A 25137-nucleotide genomic window follows, 5' to 3' on the forward strand; every position below is an offset into this window, starting at 1 on the left:
CTGTAAGGTTCAGAGCAACCTCTAGGTCAATCACTTTGCAGTAATATGTGGAAATCTAAATGCCTTAATTAAGCAAGTTTTAAATAGCAAAAGGGGACCTAGAAATTGTTGGCTTTAATGTATTTATACATCTATGCTTTTCAGCAGTTGGAGGAGAAGTGTGCTAATCTCAAGTCAAAATGAAATATCTATTATATGCTCAAAATTTCTGTAGAACTTCATCTGCTTGGTAAGTACTGCCACATGGTGTTAGCATAACTAACTAGCCTGATGGAAGAAGATACTCTTATCTGAGGCAGTTTAATCAATCCTTACGATGGTTATCAAATATAATGTCTTCAAGGGGCCCTGTGTTAGATTGCATACTGATGGGCAGGCAATTGCCTAATGGAGTACATTCCATGCATTTAGTGAGTGAAAACAATGATCTTGGCTAGAAACAAGATGTAACTCTTAGATGTTTCAGATGACTGCTTTGTCTGCTAAAAGAAATAGTATTTCAAATAATACAACTCATTACTATTTACAAATTCTTTTTTACTTTAAAAGAGAGATATTTAAAAGTACTGTTCTGTGCTGATTTCTTTTATTGTTAGAGAATTTGAAAAGCCCCCCTCCTTCTCAATGATCCTACACCATAAGTGAATAAAGTTCCTGGGATAACTGTGGAGGATGTTTGAATCTAAACCATGATTGTAAATCTAGTTATAAAAGTTCACAGAGCAGCAAGATAACCAAAAACCAGACTGTTGCTATGTTGGTGTTTGTGAGAATAGAAATGAACTTGAGTATTTTGGGTCAGCATATTCTTGTAAAACAAACAATTAAATACACAATTAAGAAGCAGTATTTAACTGCAGGTTAAACTGCAGTACTTGGGACAGCTGTGAGCAGCAGGTGAGCAGCACTGACAGCAATGAGCCATGGAGTGCCAGGGGCACTGACCAACCACCAAAGGGAACAGAGGGCACACAGGGGCAGTGCATCAACAGGAGGGGATAAAAGGCTGGGCTAAAGAACAAGAAGGGCAGCTGCTTGCAGCCTTCTGAAGTGATGTGATGTCTGTGTATGGCCTGTAACTGGGAGAAGTGAGTGAAGCGTCATTTTCAGTAACTTTTGAGTTTCTGTCTTGAAAGGCCTTCCTTGGATTGAAAGGAGAAGGATTTTAGTGTGAGGTTTCAGCTCTCATCTCTGGGCTGTTACTTTCATCCCCTTGCAGTTCATGGCCTTCAGGACTCCACTGCAGCAGTATCAAGGCAGTGTGAATGAGGCAAGTTTTTTCTCATATATTATGCTTCTGGGTCTTGCCCAGTGGATAAATAAAAGTCCTTAATATGTTTGAGGCACCTGCATGGATGCCAGTTTGTTGACTTAGCTAGTCTTTTTGTATATACAAATGCAATTGATTGACTCCAAAGGTCTTTCATCTCAATTAGAACAATGAATACCCAGGGCTACTTCCTTCTGGTGAGCAGAAATGATAAAAAAATGAATGTATTATTTCCTTTTTAGTGATTATCCCAGGATATGCTCTGTAGTTTTAGAACTGCCAGCTCTGGCCTTATCACTGTAATGTGTCCTCACCATCTGCTCACGGTTTTGTTGGTGAAGAACTGAGGCTTAATTGGTGCTTAATATTAATCAAACAGTGATAACAAAGGAAAAGTCATTACTAAGACTAAAGTGAATTGGTAGTAAAGATACTGTGGCAACAGCTATCATTGCTCATGTTGTCTGGAGCACTGGCTTCTGACAGAAGTTAGGCTATTTGTATAAAAGACCTATTTACAAGAATGGCAATTTCCCATGCAATACTTAAAGGGAACCATTGAGTAATGGTGACACATCCTCCAGATTCACCCAAGTTCACCCAGGTGATGCTGTGTAAGAAGGAAATGGCAGATTAATCATCAAATATAAAATGAGGAAAAAGTGGGTAGGCAGCAGTACCACTGAAAATACTTGCTAGAAGACCACAAACTGAGCATAAAACTTCTGCTGCTGCTTGAAAAAAGCAATGAACTTGCGATTGAATAGACTCATACTATGTAAGACCTTATTACAGTCCTGGAGGTTCTCTTTTAGGGGCCATGTTTTGAGAATGATATAGACAAAACCTGCAGCTCTCTGCTTTATCCTTGTTCTCTTAGATAACACAAGCTATGAGGAGAATTTCAGATGATTAATTTAGAGCGTGTGGAAGTTTGTTGTGAACAGAAAGGTGAACTGATGTTCTCTGTCTCCCACTGAGAGCAGAATAAGTGGTTGTTACCTGCATTTTCAGGCTGGAAAAGGTTTCACAAGAAGATGGTCTGTTTTCCATCACTGGAAGCCTTTATTGACAGGTTAATTGCACCTGTGTGGGTTGGATTATGTATCTCTCTCTTGACTGGGAGCAGGGCAGTGGATGACACAGCTTTTCTAGGTTTATTTTCAGTGAATCATGTAGCATATGGAATATTTTAAAGTGATGATATCAATGTCTAGCTGAATTGTTTATGCAGGTTTTCAAAGTTATAGGTATAACTATAAAGTTATAGATATAACTTTATTAAAGAAGACTGGAAGATCAGGAAACACTCAGGGTTTTGTGTCAATGTTTGGATCCTTGATTTCAACTTTGATTTCTGGCTTTTTTGGCTGAGCAGATGGGATCAGTCCCGTCTCAGTGCGCTGCAAGGAGAGTAATGGTGATTGCAACTCTTGTTGAGGTTCTTGGAATATTTATAATTCAGAGATTAAATTAGTTTCAAATTGTTTGTAAAATTAGTGCATGCTGTTGATACTACGTAGTTGTTGTTATCTTTATGGCAGGTTTTTTTCAACTTAGCAAATATGGGCATAAACCCTGTCTTACTGTAATCTGGAAAGCAAGGACACTGACTTGGGACATTCCAGAATTTCAAAGTCCCTTCCCCTGCATAAGTGCTGAAATCTTGAGAGCTAAATTTAGCCCAGGGCATTTTTATTTTTTTTCAAGCTGAAAAGAGATCTATGAACTCCTAAAATAGCAACTTTTTCTGGCATTGATGACACAGTAGCTGCACTAATATTGTTGCTGTGTAGTCTAAGGGCGTTTTTTAAGATAAAATTTACAGAAAATAAAAATATGCAAATTCCAGAAAATGTTTAAATAGAAATAAAGGGAGTTTGTTGCTTTCAGCATAATAACTGAAATATAGCACTTCTGTTCCCTTTTAAAACACAACTCTGCCATAACATCCAGAAATACTTCCTATTAATTTTTTCAGGCTTTGCCAGCTTGTAAATAGTGCCACACTATTTACACTGGAAAAAGTTAGTCCCCAAAATAAAATGGAAATCAGAAACACCACAATAGCTATATATGATGTGTTGAGCATTCATAATGCTGAGCTATTGTGAAAGGTCTAAAAAGCAGATTGGCCAGCAAATGAGGTAGTGTGCCAGGCTGCTGCTAAGAGCCCAGACAGAAGTAGCTTACTGCTTGATTAAACTGGTGCAGCACAAAAATGGGTGGAGAGGAGAGAGCAAGGTTTTGTGGCTGCCTGCAGAGCCCAGATGCTCTGTGCCTTTGTCACAGAGTGCTGCCAGCACATTTTTGTACAGGCTGGAGATGGGGCAAGGCCACAGCACAGGAGTGCTGCAGCTTCTGCTGCTCTGTGGAGTAGGAGGAGGTGTGATCGACCAAGCCCCTTCAAAAGCCTGCCTTGATTTGGATGGATTTTCCCCTTGGGAATACTGAACACTGCACAACCAGCAGAACACCTTCTGGGTCAATGATTTGGTTTTAAGGATCAGGGATCTAGCAGAGAAAAATACTCGAGTTCTTCCCTTCTATCCCAATTTCTTCTAAGTCATCAAAGCCTTAGATATTTGCAGAGAGTCATGTTAAATCTGAACAAAAAGAAATCCTGTTTGAGTATTCATCTAGTTTTTCATGCAATGAGTTTTGTTTTGCTGTGTTGCAGATTATTTCAGTCCTTTCTAAACACTCAAGGTCCACGGTGACTTTGGGTTTCTGCAGCACCAAGCACCATGCAGACACTTTATATAATACCACACCAGTGTTTTTAATTTTTTATCAGTACATATTAAAACTTATACTTGCTTTAATGTCTTAGACGTAACCTCAATGCGAAGTCCTGTATGGAATTATCTACTGAAAGAATATTTCTATTCTTTGTCCTACATGGTACCTTTTTGAGAAGAGGTGCAGTCCTGGTGCTTAAATTACTGTGAAAGATCAGGTGCCTTGTAAGACTTCTCTGCTATTACAATGCTGCTGTTTGAAAGAGTTAATTAAATATTTAAGTATCTAAATTTTCACTTGGTGTTTCTTAGTCACTTTCTAAGGTGTTGGTTAGTAAAATAGGACAATCTGCAGAGCTAAAAAAATCTGAACAAGAGTAATTTTAAAAAAGGACAAAAACTGAAAAAGAAAAATCCCAAACCATCTCATATCTGTTTGTCTAGAAAATGCAAACAACTGCTCAGGACTTCTTTTGCACTTGACCAGAACTGAAAGGGAAGTAACAGCTTGGTTTGGAAACTATTTATATCTGATTACTTGTCCCTTGAGTTGTGTGGTTCTGCCATGAGGGTTTCACAGAAGCAAACCTTCCAAAGCAAATAAATAAATAAAATCCCAGCTGACAAGCTAATATAAATGGTATGAAACAGAAGGGTAAATGGGGAGGGGGGTGGGGGGAACTGATTTGACATAAACAAATTAGAGCTGTTGACAGTGTGGGTGATTTTGAGAAATGCAGTTCCATTAAATTCACAGATATGAATCCTGACAAATAACAAGCCATGGCAATTTATATAAACAAGGAAAGGAAATAATGAGTGGATGCGGAAGTCTAACAAGAATTTGGTTGTTAGTGCAGCACAAAACATTGTGGCAGTATGGACAGAAAAACTGAGAGCCCCTGCCATGATGAGGCAGCACTAACATGCACTGTCCCACTGGAAACAACCACAGTACTGTGCCAGAATGAGAAGTTTGGAGGAATTAATGTAATTCTTTGCCTTTCACGCTTCTTATAGAAAAACCAGAAAGCACATTATTAGATTGTAAAGTCAGAAAAATACTGAGGTCTCTCAGAGCTATGCTGTAGAGGAAAGTTCTGGCGCAAGGCTAATCCAAGCTATCAGACCCTTTGCACTATACAAGCTGTGTGTATGTGGCTTTTTGGCCCCCAGACCTCCTTTTAATTAATCTGGTGTTTTATCTGCTTCACACTGAAGTTTCTGTGCAGGCATGTGGTAGTTGTTCCGTGGAAATGGTCAATACCACACTTGATGTGCTGCTTCCTGCCTGCAGGCACCTCATGGGATTTATATCCTTCTCTTCTTTTTTGTGAGAAGAGCCTTTTCCACCTTTTGTTGAGGGTTCTTAATGAACAACTCTTTTAAATATTCAAAGCACTGTATTTATTTAGATAAAAGCTGTTAATTAAAAATGACTGGCCATATGGCCATTAAGACTAACATGTAGTTGGATATAGAGGGAATGACTATTTTAGATAATAAAGGACTGTTTTAGAAAATAGCAACTTCCTTGATATTATTTTTCATGTAGGTTTAACAATGTAGTGGTGATTGGTAGCCTGCAGTGGTTTGCACTAAAGAACTTGGTTTTCTTTTCTTTTATGTTTTTAATCCTCACTATTGAAAATTGGCCATTAAAAAAAAAAAAAGCCACAAAAGAAAAGCCTCAAGGAGAGCCAGATGGCTGAACATTGGCATTTGAAATAAAAATAAAACATTCAGCTATACATATGTCTCTTAAATACTTAGCTGTAGTCCTTTGTTTGTTAGCTAGACTGTCTTCTCTATTGCTTTTGCAGTGGTAAATTTGAACTTGCTTTGCTTATTTTTCAGTAGATCAAAGTTGAGCAAAAATGTGGTTAAGGAAATTTTAGTGCTTATTGGTTCTAGCCCCAAATCAGATACAAGGTCAGGTTTTTGCCAGATGTCCTAACCTGAAGTCTGGCAGGTTTGTTTGCTTTCTTTGAAGCTCTGCCCATGGACTGGGATATTATTAGCAACCTTTTGAACACGTCTCAGCTTTTCCTGATAACGCTGCTGTTGTATGAAATTTTGCTGATACTGAAAATCTTTAAACTTTGTCTGTAGTGATGATGTCCTTGTTGCCTGGAATCCTGTTGTGAAAAATGAGCAACAGTTTAGGAAAACTTGTGTGTAGATAAGCAGATATTACCAAAAACTGACAAGTATGGTGGAGGCATATGAAAGCCCTACAGAAGCCCAGCCAGCTCCTGGAGCAATCTAAGAAATTCCCTGCAGGTGTTCAGTGTATTTCATCTGATACATAAAAGAGCAACCATTGTATTGTTACTGCATTGACACCCTCCTGCTCTGGTGGAAAAATTTCCTTTTAATATTTCCTGTGCTTTCTAGTTTTAATAGTCAGGACACACATTTGAAGACAGTGATTGATGCTACCCTAGTCTTCAATTAATGCCACTGATAATGCAACTTTGGAAAATGTGTCTGTCAGGTATCCAGTGATGTGGATAGTGCCTAAATGGAACCTGCTGTTTTCTTTCTACCATCTTGGTTCAAAAGACCCTTGATGGAAATGGGCATGTTTGAGTTTCTCTCAGCTATGTGAGAAAGCTGAAGAGGTTACAGTTCAGTCCAGTCAGGCCCGTTTCCCTTTTCCTATTTCTGTCTCAGTTTAGAGATGAAGTTGAGCTGGGTTTTGTGTGTTCCTAGCCTGAACTTGCTTTCAGGGAGACTTTGCTACTGTGTCAGAAACTTGTCTCTCCTTCCTGTCTCGAGACTAATAATGCAATCTGAAGGACCAAACTGCTGGCATTTGAAATTCAAAATGTGGTAAGAAAACTCCATGATGTAAATTAAAAATGCCATGGATTATTGATTGGTGTACCCCTGTGAAGTCTCTTTCAGGTTTTTTTACGACCTTCATCTTTTGCCCTATTTGCCTAGGAGTGCTATGAACTTTTGTGACATGTGAGACTAAATACCATTTTGGCAAGTCCCTGTGTATCTAGGGAAGGCTGTGGGTGGCTGTAGCTCTACCCACCTTACTCTCATTGCTGTAGGGAGCAAAGGAGGCATGAGCAGAAATGAGACGTGGTGGGGGCTGGACTGGTGGTGTTCCATCAGGTCTTCACTGTCAAAGTTGCTGCCTACAGCGCTATATTTTTAGAGCAGTTATATATTACAGTAATGCCAGATGCTCTGAAGGAAGATTTGGAGAGTGAAAAACGGATTAAGGTTTATTGTAAAATTTCTAAATCTGTGTGAAGACATGCAAGATCTGATTCCTGTTCTTCAGTACAGGGATGATTCACCACCCTGAGAAATATTAGGAAAGAAATAGGCCTATCTAACTGCTTTAGATTTCTGCTTCAAGTAGATAAAAGGTTATTTAAAATAGTTCAATTTTGAAATAACTTTTAAGTAAGCACAGAGTTTTCACTTTTTCTTAGTTCTTAATTTATCCCAGTTGTCTCACACAGCAGCAATAGCCAGCAGAGATTTCCAGCACTTTTCTGTACTCACAGATGCTACTTGCCCAATAAATGAATAAAAAGTTCAGTCTAAGTTTGTGTCTGGCACCTGACTGGCAGAAACACTTAGTACAAAGTCAGATATCTGACCTACAGAAAACCCAAGTAATGTTTGAAATATTAATGAATAGCAGAATTATAGATGAGTAGACACAAAATATTTTGACTGTTCAAATATTGGTAGTGTTTAATATTTGTAAATTAATTCAGCCACCAGACATTTTGATCTATTCTGGTTACTCAAAAACTGCAGCTGCAGAAGCCATGTACAATTCCTGAATATATAAAAGTGAAATGGAAAATACTGGGTTCTGCTTCTGAGACAACAGAAGATGACTTAAACAAATGCTGTCATTGCAGATGTTATCACAGGTTAGGGACTCTGTGCTGCATATACTTGAAGTTCCACAGATAATTAGACTAGATGCCCTCTGAACAACCCTATTCCAAATAATTAAATCCTGTTTGTCCAAGGAATCTAAAACCCCTTGGGTGCAGACAGGGATTTGGGGTAATTTTGTCCCACAGCTAAGGTCTTGTTTCTGCAATGGCAAGTTGTAGTTCTGAAGGGCCTTTCTTGAATCCACTAAAAGCAGCTGTCTGGTGTGACATACTCAGAGCAGATCAAGTTCCACAGGAATTGTTGTATTCCTAGTGTTAGCAGTGATCATTCTACCCTTCACTGTGAATGTTTGTCTGCACAAAGTGTAGCACTGTGTTCAGCAGCCTCATCTTTTTTGATGTCAGTTTCCTTGATTGTGTTCTTCCTACACAGTCTTTCACAAGAAACGTGAACAAAACCTGGGTCCAGCAGAAACAAAGAAAAAAAAAGAGGACCAGAACCTGGGTCCTCTCTTCACTTTCCTTTTCTTCTAAGACTGTGTAATCTCTTCCACAGCAAGGATGAGAAATCTCCAGGAAGTTTGTCATTGCTAGGAATGTCTCACTGTTCCTGAGATTTTGGTTTACTGTGTATATAAAGGAGAAACTCAAGAGATTTCCTGGAAGATCAGCAGTGGAGGGTCACATGCAGAGTTGTATTCCAAAATACACGGTGCTGCTCCTTATGGAACATGTAGTTGCTACTCCTTATGGAATAGGCAGTTAAGGCAGGGACTGAGCCTTTCTGAGTGCTGGACAAGGTGGTCAGGCTGATCAGAAACAAAAATCTCTTGAGATATGGCTCCCAGGAACTTGCACATAATAAACCAGTCTTTGCTGTGTGCTTGAGTGTGAGGTGGTATATCACATCCCTGTCAGGATCCTGCAGGATGGTTTTATAAGCCTGTATGTCTGTAAGGGAGTTCAATAGGTTATAATGAATGTCCAAATTGTACATTATTGTTCAGTGAGGTGCAAGCTTTGTGGGAAATCCATATCAGGGAAGGAATTTCTGTGCTCGTCAGTGAGCCAGTGGTATCATGATCTATATGAGCTGATTTGGGCCAGTCCTGTTAGACTGCAGACTGCCTCCTGTGGTTATAGGGCAGAGAATGGCAGTAACTTCAGCTCAAACACCACTGTCTGGGTCTCATCCAATGCACTGCTTTTTAAGAGGCCAAGAGTAATATTTGAGTACATCATACTGACCAGTGGTACAAAAGAAGGGGCTTTCTTGAGTTGGCTGCTAGAATTTCTGTATGAATCCATAATGGAACTTCCTGATAATTCCCACTGCTCAAGTTTAATCTAGATATTTTACTGTGTTCCTCCCTTCATTTGTTGAGACCATTGTTAAGGAACCCTCTTACATTCTCATTTATATTTATAAAACCCTTCCACTTTACCAGATGGAAATGTATTCACTGGCTCTATCTTATTTAATGTGAAAGTCAGTCTGTCTGTTCCATGTATATCCCTACATCAGGTCTGTTTTCAATCCTTTGTGTCACCCTCCCAGTTAATTTGTCTAAATTGCACAGTGACAACATTTACTATTTAAGCCAAAATCCCTTAGCTCATGTCTGTCTTTATTGCCTTTCTTCCTCCTTGAAGCTATTTGCAATTAAACCTCAGTGAAATGTGAAGCACCAGAAATGTTAGACTATCTTGGCAATGAAGAGGCATGAAACAGATGAATAATGAGAAGCACAAGATAAGAAGCAGTAATGCCACTTCATTCTGGAGTGCCTATTCTGGCAAGGAGTTCACAGCACCTTTTACAGTTTTGTATCCTATTTATGAGTCATAGCAATGATTAAGGGGGAAAAAATCCTGCCAGAGAAGAGTCCTCAGATTTGTTTAAATTATGGAAATGAAAAACTTCAAGGCCTTTTTTGCTGAAGATTAAGAATTAGCTATCTGAGATTGCTAATGCACTTCAGCTTAGAGAAGTGTGTGGATGAAGGAAAGAGGAGACATGCTTGTTCTTTTTTTCTTGGATTTGCCCATTTTGAGCAGTGTGTGAATAGAGCTGACACAACTTTATAAGCTGTCTTCTTTTTTTTTTCTTCCCAGATATTAGCCTGGGACAATTCTGTGTTCATGGATAATGCACTTTTGTAAAAAATATAAAAAACAAAGTTTAGTGAACAATGAGCATGAGATTGCAGAGATCTGAAGACTTTACTTGAAGCTATCTTAGCTTGTGTATTTTTCCACCTGCAAAGAACATCTTGGAGCTGTGGAACTCAGTGGATCTCTTTCTCTGCTTTTGTATGGATCTCTCTCCATTTTGTCACTGAAAATTGCCAATACTGAGAATATGCAACATGAATATGCAATACTGTGAGTATCACATTAATTTTGTGCTATTTACTTAGCATTCCTTTTAACAATCTGGAGAGCAGGAATAAAAATTCTATTGAACATTTGTGTAGTGTGCTGAAGGGGCAAGTTTGTGTAAGTCACAGTGGACAGGGATGCAGCGAGAGAATTACAGAGGTATTAGGTCTGCTCAGCACTAAGGGCAGCTTGGGTAGGGCAAAGAAACTCAGACAAAGGCAAATTTAGTGCCTGCTGCCACTTTGTTTGCAGAGCTGATTGTGACTGCACGTTACAGTTTGAGTAACTGGAATATAGGACACCTATGTAATGGGATGCTTTTAGGATATATGCCATTGTTGCTGTTCTTGGGTTAGAGTAGAAGCAAATTTTCTGCTTTCCCCTCTTCCCTCCTCCTTTTTTCCTTTGTTACTGGCAGAAAAGTTTTTGCTCAAGCTTTTGCCACTAGTAAGTCTTGAAATATCAGTGATATGGAATTCTCCCAATAATGAAGGAAAAAGAAGTATCATTGCATTTCTTTAACTTCTGGGCCTTTGACTTCTGCCCACTGCTCCACAGTAATTGGCTTTATTGATAGAGAAAGATGTTCCTTGGACAAGACCAAGACATCTCATGCTCAAGAGATATTCCTGACCTCCTATGCCTCATTTAAGTTGGATCTGGTTGTCATTTTAATTGAATGCTTTTTCAATCAGAAAATGTAGATTCATGGAAGTCAAAACATCTTGGGGAAATGAGCTGATTTGTAATTTCTTTCATTGTGGTGGCTGTCTGGCTTTCAAAAAAGATTCTATTTTTTGTCTCAGAAACTTGAAATAAGTTCAGGCAAACCACAAGTTTACTCCAAATGTTTCCTTTTGATCCTCTTTTCCAGAGATTAATTCAGAAAGGATTAATTATTTCAAGTTAATATGTATTCTTTAAAATGTCTTTAGGTGACAAGATCTCTTTTGCTATGGGATCTGTTCTTTCTCAAGTCAACAAATACTCCCAATTGTGCTTTCTCAGCCCTCTCCTCTCCCCTTTAGGGTAGAAGCTTAATTTCCTCTTTCCTGTTATAATTTTAATATCAAGAAAGGTTGGGAAACTGAGTCAAGCCTGCATTTCATTTTCTGTCTGCTATCATACTCTTTCTGGAAAGGTTGATGCCTTTTTTGGTTTTTGTTTTTTTTTTTTAATTTAGAAAGAATGGATTGAGACCGTTTCCCACTGAAGATTTTTCTCACATGGAATTTCTCACTGGTTCTGATTGGTGCACCCTTAACAATCACCTACCCTGGGCATTGTTCTCAGCAGGAAGGTGGAGCTGCAGTTTCTTCATACCAGGGTAGGTAACAGCGCTTGCATCAAAGTTTTGTTCTTAATACCACCTGTGGTTTATTCATCCACTCTGACAGAAAATAAAATTACACTGATAGTATGAGAAAAAGTCTCAATCACCTTCATAGTTTATTGCTGGCTCTATGCATGATGGTGCCATGATAAATATTTTTCTTTTTTATTTTTTCTCCCCATCCCGCCATCTTCCCCAGCCTGTGTTTTAGTTGCTTGGCAGGTTTTTACTTCTACATATTTACAGTGACAGAGTAACTGGTCCCTAAACATACAAACTTATGGCAGTCAAGGCTATTCCTGTTTATTTCTTTCATTTACCCTCCACCAATGCAGAACACATCATTCTTGATATTATGTGTAATGCTGAGTGTTTATGAAAAAAAAAAAAGTATTTATTTTTCTTATCCGTATGACCAGGCAAAAAAAATTTGGTTTCAGGGCTGTTCTACAGACAGGTAATTTTGTCACAGAAAGACATAATTCTGTGCTTGGCCTTTAGCAGTGCCAGGCCCATTTTCCAGGAAACTGAGGGCATTGTTTTACAGGAGTTTTACACTGGAAGATGTGAACTGCAACTTCTATTGCACATTAACTTATGGTTTTCTGGATGAGATTAGTTTAGCAAATACTTGGTCCAGTTTAGATAATAAACAATTTAATGTTCAATATATATTGCAAGAAGTTGATTTTTTTAAAATATAGATTGAACAAAATTGGTATTACATATGTACAAATGGTCTGATCTTAAGTAGCCTCATGAATCCAGGATATTGTAAATTCAAAGAGTCTCTAAAATAAAAGACATCTTTCCCCGGCTGCTAGGGATCAGTATTTCTGGCACTTGTGTGTGGTGGCATTGGTTTGCATGCTTATACACAGTTTTTCCAACCAGTATTTTATCAGCTGTAATATATAAAATATGAGTCATTTTCATTTAGTCTAATTAGAGTTTGCAAACAGTAATTCCAAACAAAACCAGTCACACTGTATTAAACACTTAACTGTGGTGAGCAAGAGTGCAGGTTTTGTTTCTGAAGGGTAGTCTGTGTACAAGAGGTATTTAATTAGTTTTCATCAGAGCTATGGATCCTCTATTTGGGGATTAAAAACAAGCCAGGAAAATCTGGCAGAGCTGAATTGCTGTGTGCAAGCTCATGACTAAAAATAGTGCCAAGATGCTTATAGACACCAAACAATACCTTCATAAATGTACTGAGAAATCTCATGTGAAAACAAGGGCTAAACTCTAGCTTTGGATTCACACTGTATACCTCTCCCTTCTTCCATCTGCCTATCAGGCACAGAGCTCTTATTCTCTCCAGTATGCCAGCTCTTGAACTGAGTATGGTTGATCATGAGCACACTATAAAATGCTTCAGTGTATTTTGAGAGTTGAAAGGACTAACAAATGCAATATATATATATATGAACGTGATAAGTTTGTAATTAATTTGACACACACAGAGAAATACATTACAGAAGTGTGGAGAATGTGGTTTGACCATAAGGATGCCAGGGGATCTTAAGCTATTAAGGCTGGAGCTTTGTCCTTAATTCACCCTGTCATTTCTAGGTATTACAGTGTGTGGCACCAAATGTAACACACTGTCTCACATCTAGTGCAAAAAAAAAGCATGGTGTAATGTGAAATATACTGGGAAAAAGTAGTCTGCTGTGAGCTGAGCTTCAGTCCACAATTTTCATGGTGTATATTTAGTACAGGTCTGTGCAATTACTTTGAGCTTTTGACACATGAAGTGTTTGTAACACTGGAAAAAAAAAATCCTGCAAAATTATTCAGTGTATTTGGAGTACAGAGTATTAAGCATGATACATTAGAAAACAGGTACTTGGGAGAATCTAATGGCTCAAGATAACAGTGAAATCTATATTTTGCCTCATTGCAGCCGTGTCTATGTATTGTGTAAATCCATAGAGGTATAGTCAAGGTGATTAGCCAGGATTTAGTTCTGTGTGGGAGCAGGGGGAAAAGGTCTAATGGAAATGTCGACAGACCATTAACTAGAGTATCACTAATGGGTGATATAATAGAGAGAGATATTTTTAATTGTAAAGGGGTTAATTGGTATTCCTCATTTACATTCCTTTCTTCCTGAGTGGTGGCAATATGAGCTCATCCAGTGATAGGAATGGTTTTCATACTGAGAGAATATGAAGGATCATAATATTTTCTCTAAGAAAATATGCAGGAGGGAAAACCAGAAATACATTAACTGACATATGATGATTATCCAGCCACAGCTGAGGAAAAAACTGATTTTCCTAAGAATTTACTAAGGGAGTGCCAGCAGGAAATTGCTCTTTCATTAGTAATTAGAAGAATTTGATTTTTTAAAATTTTGTTTTATATCTGGGCATGAAAAATTTGCTCATATTGGTCAAAGTGTTTACTGTGACTTACATGTTGCAAACCTCAGCCTTTTTCTCTGTGGAGATAGGACTTTCTGACTGTAAGAGAATAGTTACTGTTAACATAGTCCTTGTCTAGTCCCTCAGACACCTAAAGTGAGGCTTATCTCCCTGAGCTGATGGGAGCAAATTGGGCTTTTGCTCCCTGTTGACCTCACAGAATCTTGGTTGGTCAATGACCAGGGGAACTGGTCAGCTGATGGCAACAGGCTATCCCATTTCCTCTCACCTTGTCACCAGCCTGTTCTGACAATAAGATCTTCCCCTAGTGCTGGTTAAGCTTGGATCATTGTGCAGGGTTTAGGTCAGGAACAACTAAGGAGGGCTGGGGGAGCCTGTCCATGAGCAACCAGGGCAAACTGCCAGTAGTGCCTTCTGCCTGCACGACAGCCCATCTCCATCACCCACCTGCAGCTCTCCATGCTTGGCTCGGGCTCCAGAGACTGAGCACGTCCCCACCCTGCTGCCCACAGCCCCTCAGGAAGCTCTGAGCCTACCCAGCTCCTCACACTGCTGCTGCCTATCCAAGTGGGACTCGCTGGTTTGGGTGATATGAGCGGGGTGAGGTACCCAGCCCTCCTCACCACTCACAGCCCCTTTATGAAGCTTTCATGCCTGTAAACCTCTTTGAGATAATTTTTTTCATCTCAGGAGTTACTGAGCCCATCTTTGTCTCATTAGGAATAGGAAACAAAGAAACAAGCACATGTGCATGCCCTCTATCTCTTCTGCTGTGGCCATTTCTTCTTTGGCTCAAATCATCTTCCCAATGTTCTCTAATTTCTCTCTTTTTGTTTTCTTTTTTTTTAATCATATCTCCTCAATTCTGGTTTCCCTAGTGCTCACTGAGCTGTGCATGTTTTCTCTAGAGGTCTAACAGCTTTTTCATTCATATTTCACTTGCCCTCCTGTCTTGCTCTGAAGTATATAGCAAGAAACCTTTCATGTGGATTTTTATTAAGTACTGAAGGAAAACACATTTAAAAATACATTATATAGTTGTGTGTCTTATAGGTACAAAGTATATTTCATTGAACAAATAGCATCTTTCAGTTTCTTTGCAGTTAGCGCCTTAAAGAATTTAACCAACAGCAGCAATTTACTCATAAATACCATCTTAATGTACATAGCAAATCTATGTTTTAATAGATGACTTTGCCACTTTGTCAGTCCTATAGTATAAACTGCAATTTCTTCTTTGAGTCTTTCCAGTCTTCAGATATTTACTGGGATTTTATTTAGTGCTCCGGATGCTTTTTTTGTGAACGTGAATAAAGCTGACCTTCCCCATCTTTGCCCATTTCTTAATGGATTTATGGGACTGCTTTTTCTGTAGTACTCGGAAAAAACCCTGCAGATTATATCAATAAGTGCAGATAGGAGACTTCAAGTTTCTGGAGAATTTCTCATCTCTGATTCCAAGACCTCTTGCTCTAGACTTCATCATCAGTTGTTTCAGAGTTCAGGATGTTTTGTAGCTCACTAGAGCTCCTTGCTCACAGCTGAGTGTCTCCCCAGCTTGGATAAAAGCAAGAAGTTGGATGTTCGTGAATGAGACCCAACTGATCTGCCTTCCATCTGCTGGTATGTACTGAGTCTCTGTTGCCCACTGATTGCATAGGCAGGGTGGTCCTCTCACAAATAACAACATCCATGAGGTGCCAAAATCCCAGGCTAGTTCTCAGCTTGATCAGCTTCCCAATCTGCTTCACCACACGGCCAAGTGACATTTGTGCCAGAATAAGGCCAAAGGAAGAGCTGAGGGTGGCAGGGAAGCAGAGCTCCATTCTTGGTTCTGTTTTTTAGGCTGCAGTACTAGTTTATACAGATTTGGAATTCACAGAGATTGTCAAGTGTCTGGTACGGCACTTTGCAACTTACATGCAGGATCACATTTGTGTGCTGTGTACATACCCTTTTCTGCCTTAAGGCAGCTGGGTGGTTGCATAAACTCACCAGAGTTGTGGTTTCTGGGACAGGGAGCATTACCTGGCTGCCTGCAGGACTGTCTTCAGCAGGCTGAGTCCCAGTGCACCAGTGCCTGGCCACTGGACTCATTCCCAGCAAAGCAGTGTTTGTAGCATGGGGAATTTTCACTCCAGTAAAAGTCACGAATCACCTTGGCAGGGGTACCATTCTCACGCTGCGAAGTGCCCTCTGCATTGTGGAGTGCAAGGAAGTGATTTGGTTGAAAGGAACACCATCCTTTTGTTTTTTTCAGATTCTCCCTCATTCTCACCCAAAATTAGTTCTGTTCTGGATCATTTCCATGACCCAGTTCCCTGCAAGCCCTCACAAGTGGGAATGAACAGCAGGGTGGGGAGGTGACAAACAAGCTTAAACTGCCTGGCCTTTGTACTCCATAGGAAAAAGAATGCTTCTTTGGGGCTAGAAAACTGAGGCTACCAGAGCAGAAATAGAGCATCATGTGAGTACTGGTACATCTACTGGCACAGCTGGGATTATCCTGGAGTAATAAACCCACCGACTGCCCCCTGTATGAGCTGAGCAGTGAGAGCACAGTTTTGCCAGTGCAACTGCATCTCTGTTGGGGGATTTTAGCAACATCCACTGTGCTATAAATACAGATGTCTGTATTTGGGACCTGACCATAGAATGTATCTTTACCAGCTTTAATTGATTTTAGCTAGGAGCTAACTGGCTCCAGAAGAACTACTTATAGCTTAACATTTCTGTGGAAAATGTACCATTTAGTAATTAAGGGGTTTGGAAAGCAGCCAGAATCTTTCCATCTAATCCAGTTTAAGAAAAAAGAATCAATTGACTCTTTTTTGAATGGTAAATATAATGAAATATTTTACAAAAAATAATGGTTAAAAATAGCCTAGTTGTGCTAGCTGTCATGTAGGATAAATCACTTGCATCAGGATGTGATCTTTGTGATTTGTGGTCTATGCAAATAAGCACAAGGTTTTGCTCCATATTTTGTATTCAGGCAAAGTTCCCTGTGGACTTGAATGGGAATTTTGCCTAAGCAATAACAGCAAAATTGGTCCCATGTGAAAAAACCTGATCACTGGGGAAAATTAAGAGATTTTTCTTAAAGGCACAGATGGCAGTTAAGCATTTAACTTTAATTGGCTTTTTACATGAGTAGGGACCCCTCTACTCTTTTACCTTTAGAAGAATCCTCTCAGAACTCTGAGGAGAGAAATGTGCATGGTGGTGGTGGAAAGTCTGTTGCTGAGAGGGATAGAGCTAGTGTGCTCCAGGGAAGTGAAAGAATGCTACAGAGGGATGGGAAATAGCTGAAACAAATGCTGCAATGGAACACTGAGAGCTTCCATTTCTCTCATTGTGTGAGTAGTTTTACTTGCCATGGCAGCAGTGTGTGTGTCAGGAGTGAGAGAGGGACAAAAGTGTGGGAGAGGGAGCAACTGCACAACTTCAATGGTTTATGAGAATGCTTGAGGGGGAAAAGCATGAATGTTAAAGCTTATCTCGGGCATAGAATGAAACAATTTGGGAAAAGCAGCCTTGAAGGCTCCATTTAGTATTTCAGCGTGTCAGGTTGAAAAATAATTGCAAATAGATCTTTAAGTTTTCCCTTTGCTTAGCATAATGGTAGGTGGGTACTAAGAGCATGAACAAACAAAAGAGATGTCTGTTTAAGGTCCAAGTTATGGTAAGCTCTGGGCTTACCAAATTAACCCATTTCCATTCTAAAATATTTATTAACTCTGTTTTAATCCAAATAAAAATCTAAGCACCTTTTGACCCTCATAAATGTAAATAATTACATAACAGTCTGTGAATCAACTCAGGTGTTATCAGGTTCAGGCCTGGAAACAGCCCTGGGATTTGCTTTTTTTGGAGAACCTTTCTCCTCCATTCACCAGCCAAGCAGAGACTGAATCACTGGCATTGATGCTAATCCATTTGTCCTCAAGCTTCTCTTAGTTCAGGAACAGGCAGACTGTCTTTCTCAGTCACTAAGTGGTAGTTAGGATCTTAAATGAGTATTCTCCTCTTCCTGAAAGCCCTTTGTCTCTGTGCTGCCTGCAATCTTCAGGCCTTGCAAATCCTCAACCTATCACTGAGGCTGAAAGGACTTGTCATGCCCTGGACAAAGGAGCCTCCTGCAGAGGTTTCTGTCTCCTCATTACATATTCTGCGCTCCAGCCCACTGCCAGCATGGCCAGGCAGAAACTGGGGTGTCCCACAACAATTTTTAGTAGTTGCCAATGAGCAGTTCCACAGCACATTTTGCATGTTCTCTTTTCCTGGTTTGCAAATGTCAACCACAGGTCAAGCCACATCTCTCTCTATGTATATTTGTTATATATGTGTGAGCATGTGCATACACATACAGAAATAAAATGGGTCAATCTTTCAGGTATGTAATGAAGCCTTGCCCATGTTCTTCAGAAATTCAAAGAAAATGCAAGGGGAATCTGCTGGAATTGAGTGGTTGTAAACTCTGGGAAGGATGTGGAGCAAAGGAGATAGGAAGAGAGGATTGGCAGTTACTGTGGGGAATGCATGGTTCTCCACTGCTGGCTTTTGGAGCTCAGGAAGGCAGGTGTTGGCCTCTGCAGCATGAGAACACAGGCAGTAATTTGTGGAGGTGCATATATTCGTGCTGACTAGGCTTCTTTTATAACCAAGGAGTGAAAGTCATTTGTGGATTCATTAGGGTTGTTGTTAAAGATGTTTAAAGGTGAATAGCACTGTTCTGCAGAAACCTGTGGAAAAATCAATGATCAACACAAAACATGTTACCTGAACTTTGATCCAGCCCCTCTGTCATTGATGCAGGAGATGCCATGCTCAAGTCTGTAGGTCCTTTTTGTCCTGGATTGTGCACTAAATCATAAACATTTATGTGCAATACCAGGAATGGAACTGCCAGCCTTGCAGATGTTGTAACTCCAGTGCCCTTCCCACAATTCTACTGGAAAGAAAAAAGGATGTTTCTTTCCACAGCAGATGGACACATGATTCCTAGGAACCCATGATTCCCAGGTGCAAGTATGAGAAGATATGGAAATTGCCAAAAGATGCAATAACATAGGTAGTCAGGATTGTATCTGAGGGAATCCAGTTACTGGGATGAACCATGCAGTGAAGACATAGGCAAGTGTTTCACGCTTTAAGAGCAGTAGTGCTTCAAGTTGCTTATGAAATTGTAATGACTTTAGTGATAGCCTTGTTAAAGTACTTGGAAACTTGGAAACAAGTTTGACTGTGCAATTTCTCTGTTTTCAGTGCATGACTTAGGGCAGAGATAGAGAAGGTCTTTAATTCTGGAAAAGTATTGGGAATAAGAGGCTATTATGTGACAAGAATCTCCAGCTGATGAAAATTAAAAAGTTTCCCAATTACCATATGGCCACAGCTTCTCTTAAGGTATCCTTGAAGGAAGTAAAAAATCAGAAGCAGAGCTGGGGGCTAGCCCCTGGGCTAGGGAAGGAGCTCTCTTAACAGGACTGCCTCCAGTTCTACACTGTAGGTGCTCCCCTTCCAGATCTTTTTCCTTAACAGAAAGAAATGCCCTCCATATCTTCAAATCCTGTTCTTCAGGCTTTGTAACCCTTCCTTTTGAAATGGTCTCTTGGGCATGTCATGAGGAAAAATCACTTCCCTCTTTCATGGGGTTGCAAGGGGTGTACTGGGACATGCACTATTACTACAGTGAAACGCATGAAATGTATTACCAGTGAATGTGAGAGACAATTTTAGCACCAGGCTTTCTTCAGGCTGTGATTCCAATGCATGAAGGTGCTCACTGTGTTTTTCAATCTGTCTAGTTGGCTATCTTGAATGCTGTTGAACATGGGGTAATGTTGATATTCCAGTTTTGGGGTAGTAAATCTGCAGAGTTCTCCTGTGCTCTGAAGGTGAGGTCTTATTTATGTACCAGCAGAGTTTTTCATGTGAACATGCATTACTTTGAAAGGATTTCATTCCATGACCATAATTTCTATTATTAGTTTTAGGAATAAATTCAACTGTTACTGTAACATGAGAATCAAGATTTATGCTAAAGAAAAATATGCCTGTAACTCAAAGAAAGAATGAAATGTCATTTGACAATGGGATAATGCAATCTCTGCACATTCAGCCATCGCTCCTTTCCCTGGCTTTGGCGCAGGGAGTGAACGCTTTTGCTTTGTGTCCAGGCTGCAGGTTTGGGGGAGAGAAAGCAAAACTGCACATACTCTGCAAGGAGGAGCTCTAACACAGATTGATCCGGTTCAGAAGAAAGGAAATGTTTTCTTCCAAACCATTACACAAATTCTGGATGAGCATAAAACTGTGTAGTTTCACCCTGAATGCTTTTCAAACAGAATGCTTCTTTCCAGAGTGTGCATGTCAATATAAGGCAAATGGCATAAATGTCACGCTCAGTCTGTCCGAGCTGCGTAGTTTTGTTCTCGTGCAATGGGAGCAGGTGGTGGGAGGTTGTTTTGATGGGCTGAGAAGCTCCTCCCCTCCTTCCCCAAGCAGCATTCTCATCTGCGTCAGCAGTAATTGTGTGCCTTGCACTGCTTTTCAGTGAGGGTGAGTGCAAAAGATACATCAATGTGAGGTATCAAACCGAGGCTTAGGTGTTGCTTTTAAGTGGCTACTCATTTCCTTGAGCCATAATATGGGCTAAAGGTTAACTAATACATTCTCCGTGGAAGAACAATTTCTCTTTTTTTGGGGGGAAGGGAGAAGGAGGGGGAAAGGGCGTTGTTTCATATTCTTTCCTACCTATAGACTCCATGTGATGTACAGTGTTGCTCATGCAGATTCCTCCCCTCTCCCCCCCACTGGATTATTTGCTAATCAGACTTCAGTGCAGTGGCGATAAGGGCGAGACTATTGCCTAGCTAGGAGGCTGTGCCGGCGCCCGAGCCTCGGCGGCGGGAGCGACGCGGCTGCCGCGCCGGCTCCGGCGCGCCCCAGCTCCGGCGTGCCGCGTGTCCATGGGCCCGGCGCGGCGGAGCTGTCCGAGGTGCTAGGATGCTGGTTGCAGCCGGATTGCAGCGGGAGAGGAGCCCCACAGTCCTGCTGGCACCCGAAGGTAGGCTTGCTCTTTGTTTGAGAATCCCTGATTAATCAGCAGCAGCATCCACGGACACGGGCAGCTGGAGAGAGCAAGCCTGCCTGTAGTCACGGGGGAGAGACAGAGAACGATGCCACGAGCCAGACTGTTTCAGACCTTCTGTAAGTGGCAATGAGCGAGCAAGCATCTTTCCTGCTGCAAGAAGCCATTTGGATAGGATATTTGCTGTTCCTTATATTCCTTTCTTTTTGTCTCCACAGAACATATTCAAATGAGGCACCTTAGAAATCTCTGTGTTAGTGCATATGATGGTGCTGTAATCGTCTGTGTTGTGAAGTGGGTAAAAATCATCCAGTTTCTTCTCTGCTGGACCTCAACGCAGGGTGTTGTTTATACCCTCCCATTATCCGTACCCTCTCCTCTCTGAATGTGGATTTAAAGAAGCAAGCACCTGTCTTTTCTTTCCACTTCATTTTTAAAGCCAAACTTTCCATGCCATTTTAATTGTATGTTAAGAAGATCTGTAACATAACACATTGACTTATAGTCATGTCGAGTTCTACAATCTGGGCAATTCTGCCAACAAGATTTAATGCACTTTAACTGAAGAAAAAACTGAGCCTAACTGAAAATCTGTTTCTTATGGTGCTGAAATATCCCTTCCGACTGCACTGAGATAACCACAGGAAAGGGCTTTTACAGGCAAAAGTCACCTTTGATTATTGCACTTAGCGGTCCCCGTGGACTTGAATTTTGGTATGTACTTGTTTTAATACATCATATAAGCATGCTAATAAATATGGTGCTAATTAGAATGAAAAAAATAACATTACAAAATGAAATAATGAGTTGTCAGAATGCATAGTGATGAGGTTGCATGTATTTTTAGAAGGTATTAATCAAGCCATTGCTAAACTAAAAGCTGAAGTCTATTTGACGGGTTTTGTGTACTTCACATGTTGATTGTGCTTGCAATAAGGACATTTTGCAGCTGATTTTTTTTTTTGCTTGTAAAAAGCACTGTTAAATAATTAAAACCATTCTTTTTGTATTTTCTGATGAATTAATTGAAATAATTTCTAACATCTATGATAGTCATTTATCAGACCCACTGCACCATTAATATTTTACAGCATCTTAACATGATGCTGCTGGTAGTGAAATCTCCATTTCATTTTCTTAAAGAGGAGGAAAAAAATAAGTCCATCAGCAAGAAGCTCGTGATTTCTTCTGAGTCCAAATGCACTCCTATTTGCATAGACAATGTGTGTATATGTCTGCTTATTGTGTGGTTTTATTTCTTGTTGTTATTTATAAGTTGTCTGCATAATAATGGGATGATAAAAAGTCATAATTGCACTTTAGTGCTGGCCATTCTGAATCTAGGTTTGCAATTGTCCAGCATCCACACGTTTAGGAGGAAGCCTTATTTTCCTCTGGGAATAAAGGTGATAGAAGTGCTTTATTGCAAAGTAAACAACAGCTTTAACATCCTGGAGTCATAGAGGAGTCATTGTTAACAAGGACCTTTTTCCTTTTCAAAAGGCACCCTGAAAGAGGGCCAAAGTTCAAGGCCCAGGCTGTTTTTTTTAGTTCTTAAAACTATGGGGAACACAGCTTTCCCCTATCAAAGGTAGGACATCTGCAGAAATTGACTATTCCTTTAAACCCATGCAGTAGCAATTTCAGTCTACTAAAGGAGACACTTTTAACCTCTTTAAGTGAAGGGCTCAGCACTGCTTAGCTTTAGTGATTTCACCCAGGTGCTAGAGCTCATGCTGTGCAATACAATGAGCACCAGGTATATAATCTGCAATCCTAGCCAGAATATGAGGCGTATTTTTACTTTCAAATGACAGTAGTGATTCCTCGTTTGTTTTTCTTTAAATAGCTGCATATGTAGTTGTCAAATGATATGTAGTAGGAAGGTTGCAGCCTATTTCAGAAGGCCTTTCCTCTTTGACATTATAGTTCCTGGCATCACTGTATGTGAAAACAGAAATGTCATTTTATTGTTAAGAATGAGCAGGGAATGCATCTCTAAAAGGCATTTCTTAGTAACTTGTCTCATCACATTCACTTGTTTGGATATTTAAAATATCACTTGCTATAAAGCACAGTTATGATAGGAGACAGAGTTCTGCAAAGTAGTCTCTAGTATATTTTTCCCTCATTAATTTTTTCTTGATTCACTGAAAGTATTTTTTTTTTGCACCCAACACCATTAGGTCCTTATTAGTGCTGCTATGGTCAGCAGTTTGTAAAAACTGGATACGGCTGGCCTGGCTGCTTTTATTCTTGCAAGAACCTAGAATACAACAGCTCAGACTCGAGGGTTGAATGGCTGGTTATCCCTGTTTGTGCAGAATCCTTCGGATGTAATGAATTTAGTGGAAGGAGTTAAAAGGTAATGAGAAAGCAGATGTTTTTTCAAAGAGAGGAGGCAGTGTTTGGGAGGGAATCAGGCAGTACTGGAGAGGTGTGTAGTAGGCCTTTTACATTTGAGATTGGACTCAGGACTTTGGGCAAACCCACACTTGTTTTTCCATGGTCTCTTCTTCTATGCTAATTTTTTTTAAAAAAAATATCTCTGGTTTGGAAGAAGGCAATCAGTGCCTTTGTCATTACTTCAAAAAGCTTCTTCAGTTTAATGTCAGCATTGCCAATTTTCAATGCAGCACAGCTGCAGCTTATGGCTGTCAAGCAAGCTGAAAAGCAATGATATTTTGGGGATCCTGATGTGAATAAGAGAGAATGGCATGTCAGAATCTTCACATGTAGCACTGCTTGGATGCTGTGATATTCAGCTGATTACTCATATTCTGAAATCAATATTTTTGCACACTGATCATGTGAAAAGGAGGTGGTTTGATCCAAAATGCTGTGTGTGAGGCATCAGAGCAAAGGGTTAGATTAGAAGTAAGGTATGCAAATGTCCTGTGAAACACAATGCACTCTGCTCTCACAGAAATTGTACCTGAATCAATACAATGATCTTTAATTTAGTTAGGCAAATATTTTTAGGCAAACCAGGAAGGGGACTGCTTGCCCTTGCCAGTAAACCAGATGCATTGGCAGGGAAGGGAAAAAAAAAAAATCTTTCTTGCTTTTCTCCTCCCATGCTGACAGCTGAATGTACGAGCTGTGCCAGCGCGAGCTCTGGTCTGGGTGTACCTGAAGGGGCAGGTGTCAGTGAGCAAGATGAGTGTGATTGTGGCTTTTTCTCAGTGAGGTTTCACAGAGTGCTAGTCTTTAAGAAGCAAAGTGTACCTGATGGAGAACTCCTTCTTTGTGTCCTTGTGCTCAGATGGATTTTCAAAGATGCTCAGTGAACAGTCAGAATCAAGTTCCTCCAAACAATTTTTGTTGACCTCTCAGTATGTTAGCTTCAAACGCTGAACTCCAAGGCTTTTCCTCTGCCCTGCTGTCTCCTTTTGTTCCTTCACAATGAGAAGGGGAAAAGAAAGGAGTGTCTAAAGAATTTCTCAAGTGCTACAACTGTCTGTCAGAATTTTCCAGGACTGCTTGATTTCAGAAAATAAAATGCATTGAAAGCAGCTTGATTACAAATACATAGGTGACTGCATATAGTCCTTGTTACTGGCTAACAAAGTCCCTGACTACAGTGTGCATGTCAGGGATACCAGGACTATGGGGCCTCAGCTTACATGACTTATTTTGCCATTTTCATTTGCACAGTTTTAATAAAATATGAATGTACTCAAACAGAACCCTCGCTTGTGCCTGTATCTGCCCTGGCAAATGGTTAGGAATTGCTCACTGCCTGAGTTTACTCTTTATCAGAACCTTTGCTCAAAAGCTGATCAGTGCTGTCCAGCCATTTGCCAAGGAGGGGACAGGCAGGCACTGCATGGGACTCCAGGGGCTATATGTGTTGATTGCAGCCTGTTGTAGCTACTGAACACATTTTTCAAGGTAACATATTCTCTGAAGTGGCATTAATACCTGTAAGTAAAATTGGTCCTGGTGTGCTGCCCAAAGAATACTAAGACTATAAAAATGTTTACAGTAATTAATTAAGCTTTTTGCTCCTGCTGTTTGCATTTTTAATCCCTGCTTAAGTGT

General features: G+C 40.1%; 1 protein-coding gene across 5 annotated transcripts in view; it reads left to right on the forward strand.

Annotated features, from left to right (window-relative positions):
- The first annotated feature begins 1029 nt into the window (after nucleotides 1–1029).
- The window catches only part of NYAP2 (neuronal tyrosine-phosphorylated phosphoinositide-3-kinase adaptor 2), a 154216-nt gene continuing 130108 nt past the window's right edge, over nucleotides 1030–25137 (forward strand). Inside the window, exons 1-3 of one of the 5 annotated variants that reach the window (XM_064720731.1) lie at nucleotides 1030–1088; nucleotides 10005–10274; nucleotides 11455–11598. In XM_064720731.1, coding sequence (XP_064576801.1) covers nucleotides 10252–10274; nucleotides 11455–11598 — 167 coding nt within the window. In that variant the 5' untranslated portion in view covers nucleotides 1030–1088; nucleotides 10005–10251. The other 4 variants (XM_064720734.1, XM_064720733.1, XM_064720732.1 and 1 more) reach the window with 4 other exon arrangements.

Source organism: Zonotrichia leucophrys, chromosome 9, assembly GCF_028769735.1.
Source record: "Zonotrichia leucophrys gambelii isolate GWCS_2022_RI chromosome 9, RI_Zleu_2.0, whole genome shotgun sequence".
In the NCBI taxonomy this organism is placed as follows: Eukaryota; Metazoa; Chordata; class Aves; order Passeriformes; family Passerellidae; genus Zonotrichia; species Zonotrichia leucophrys.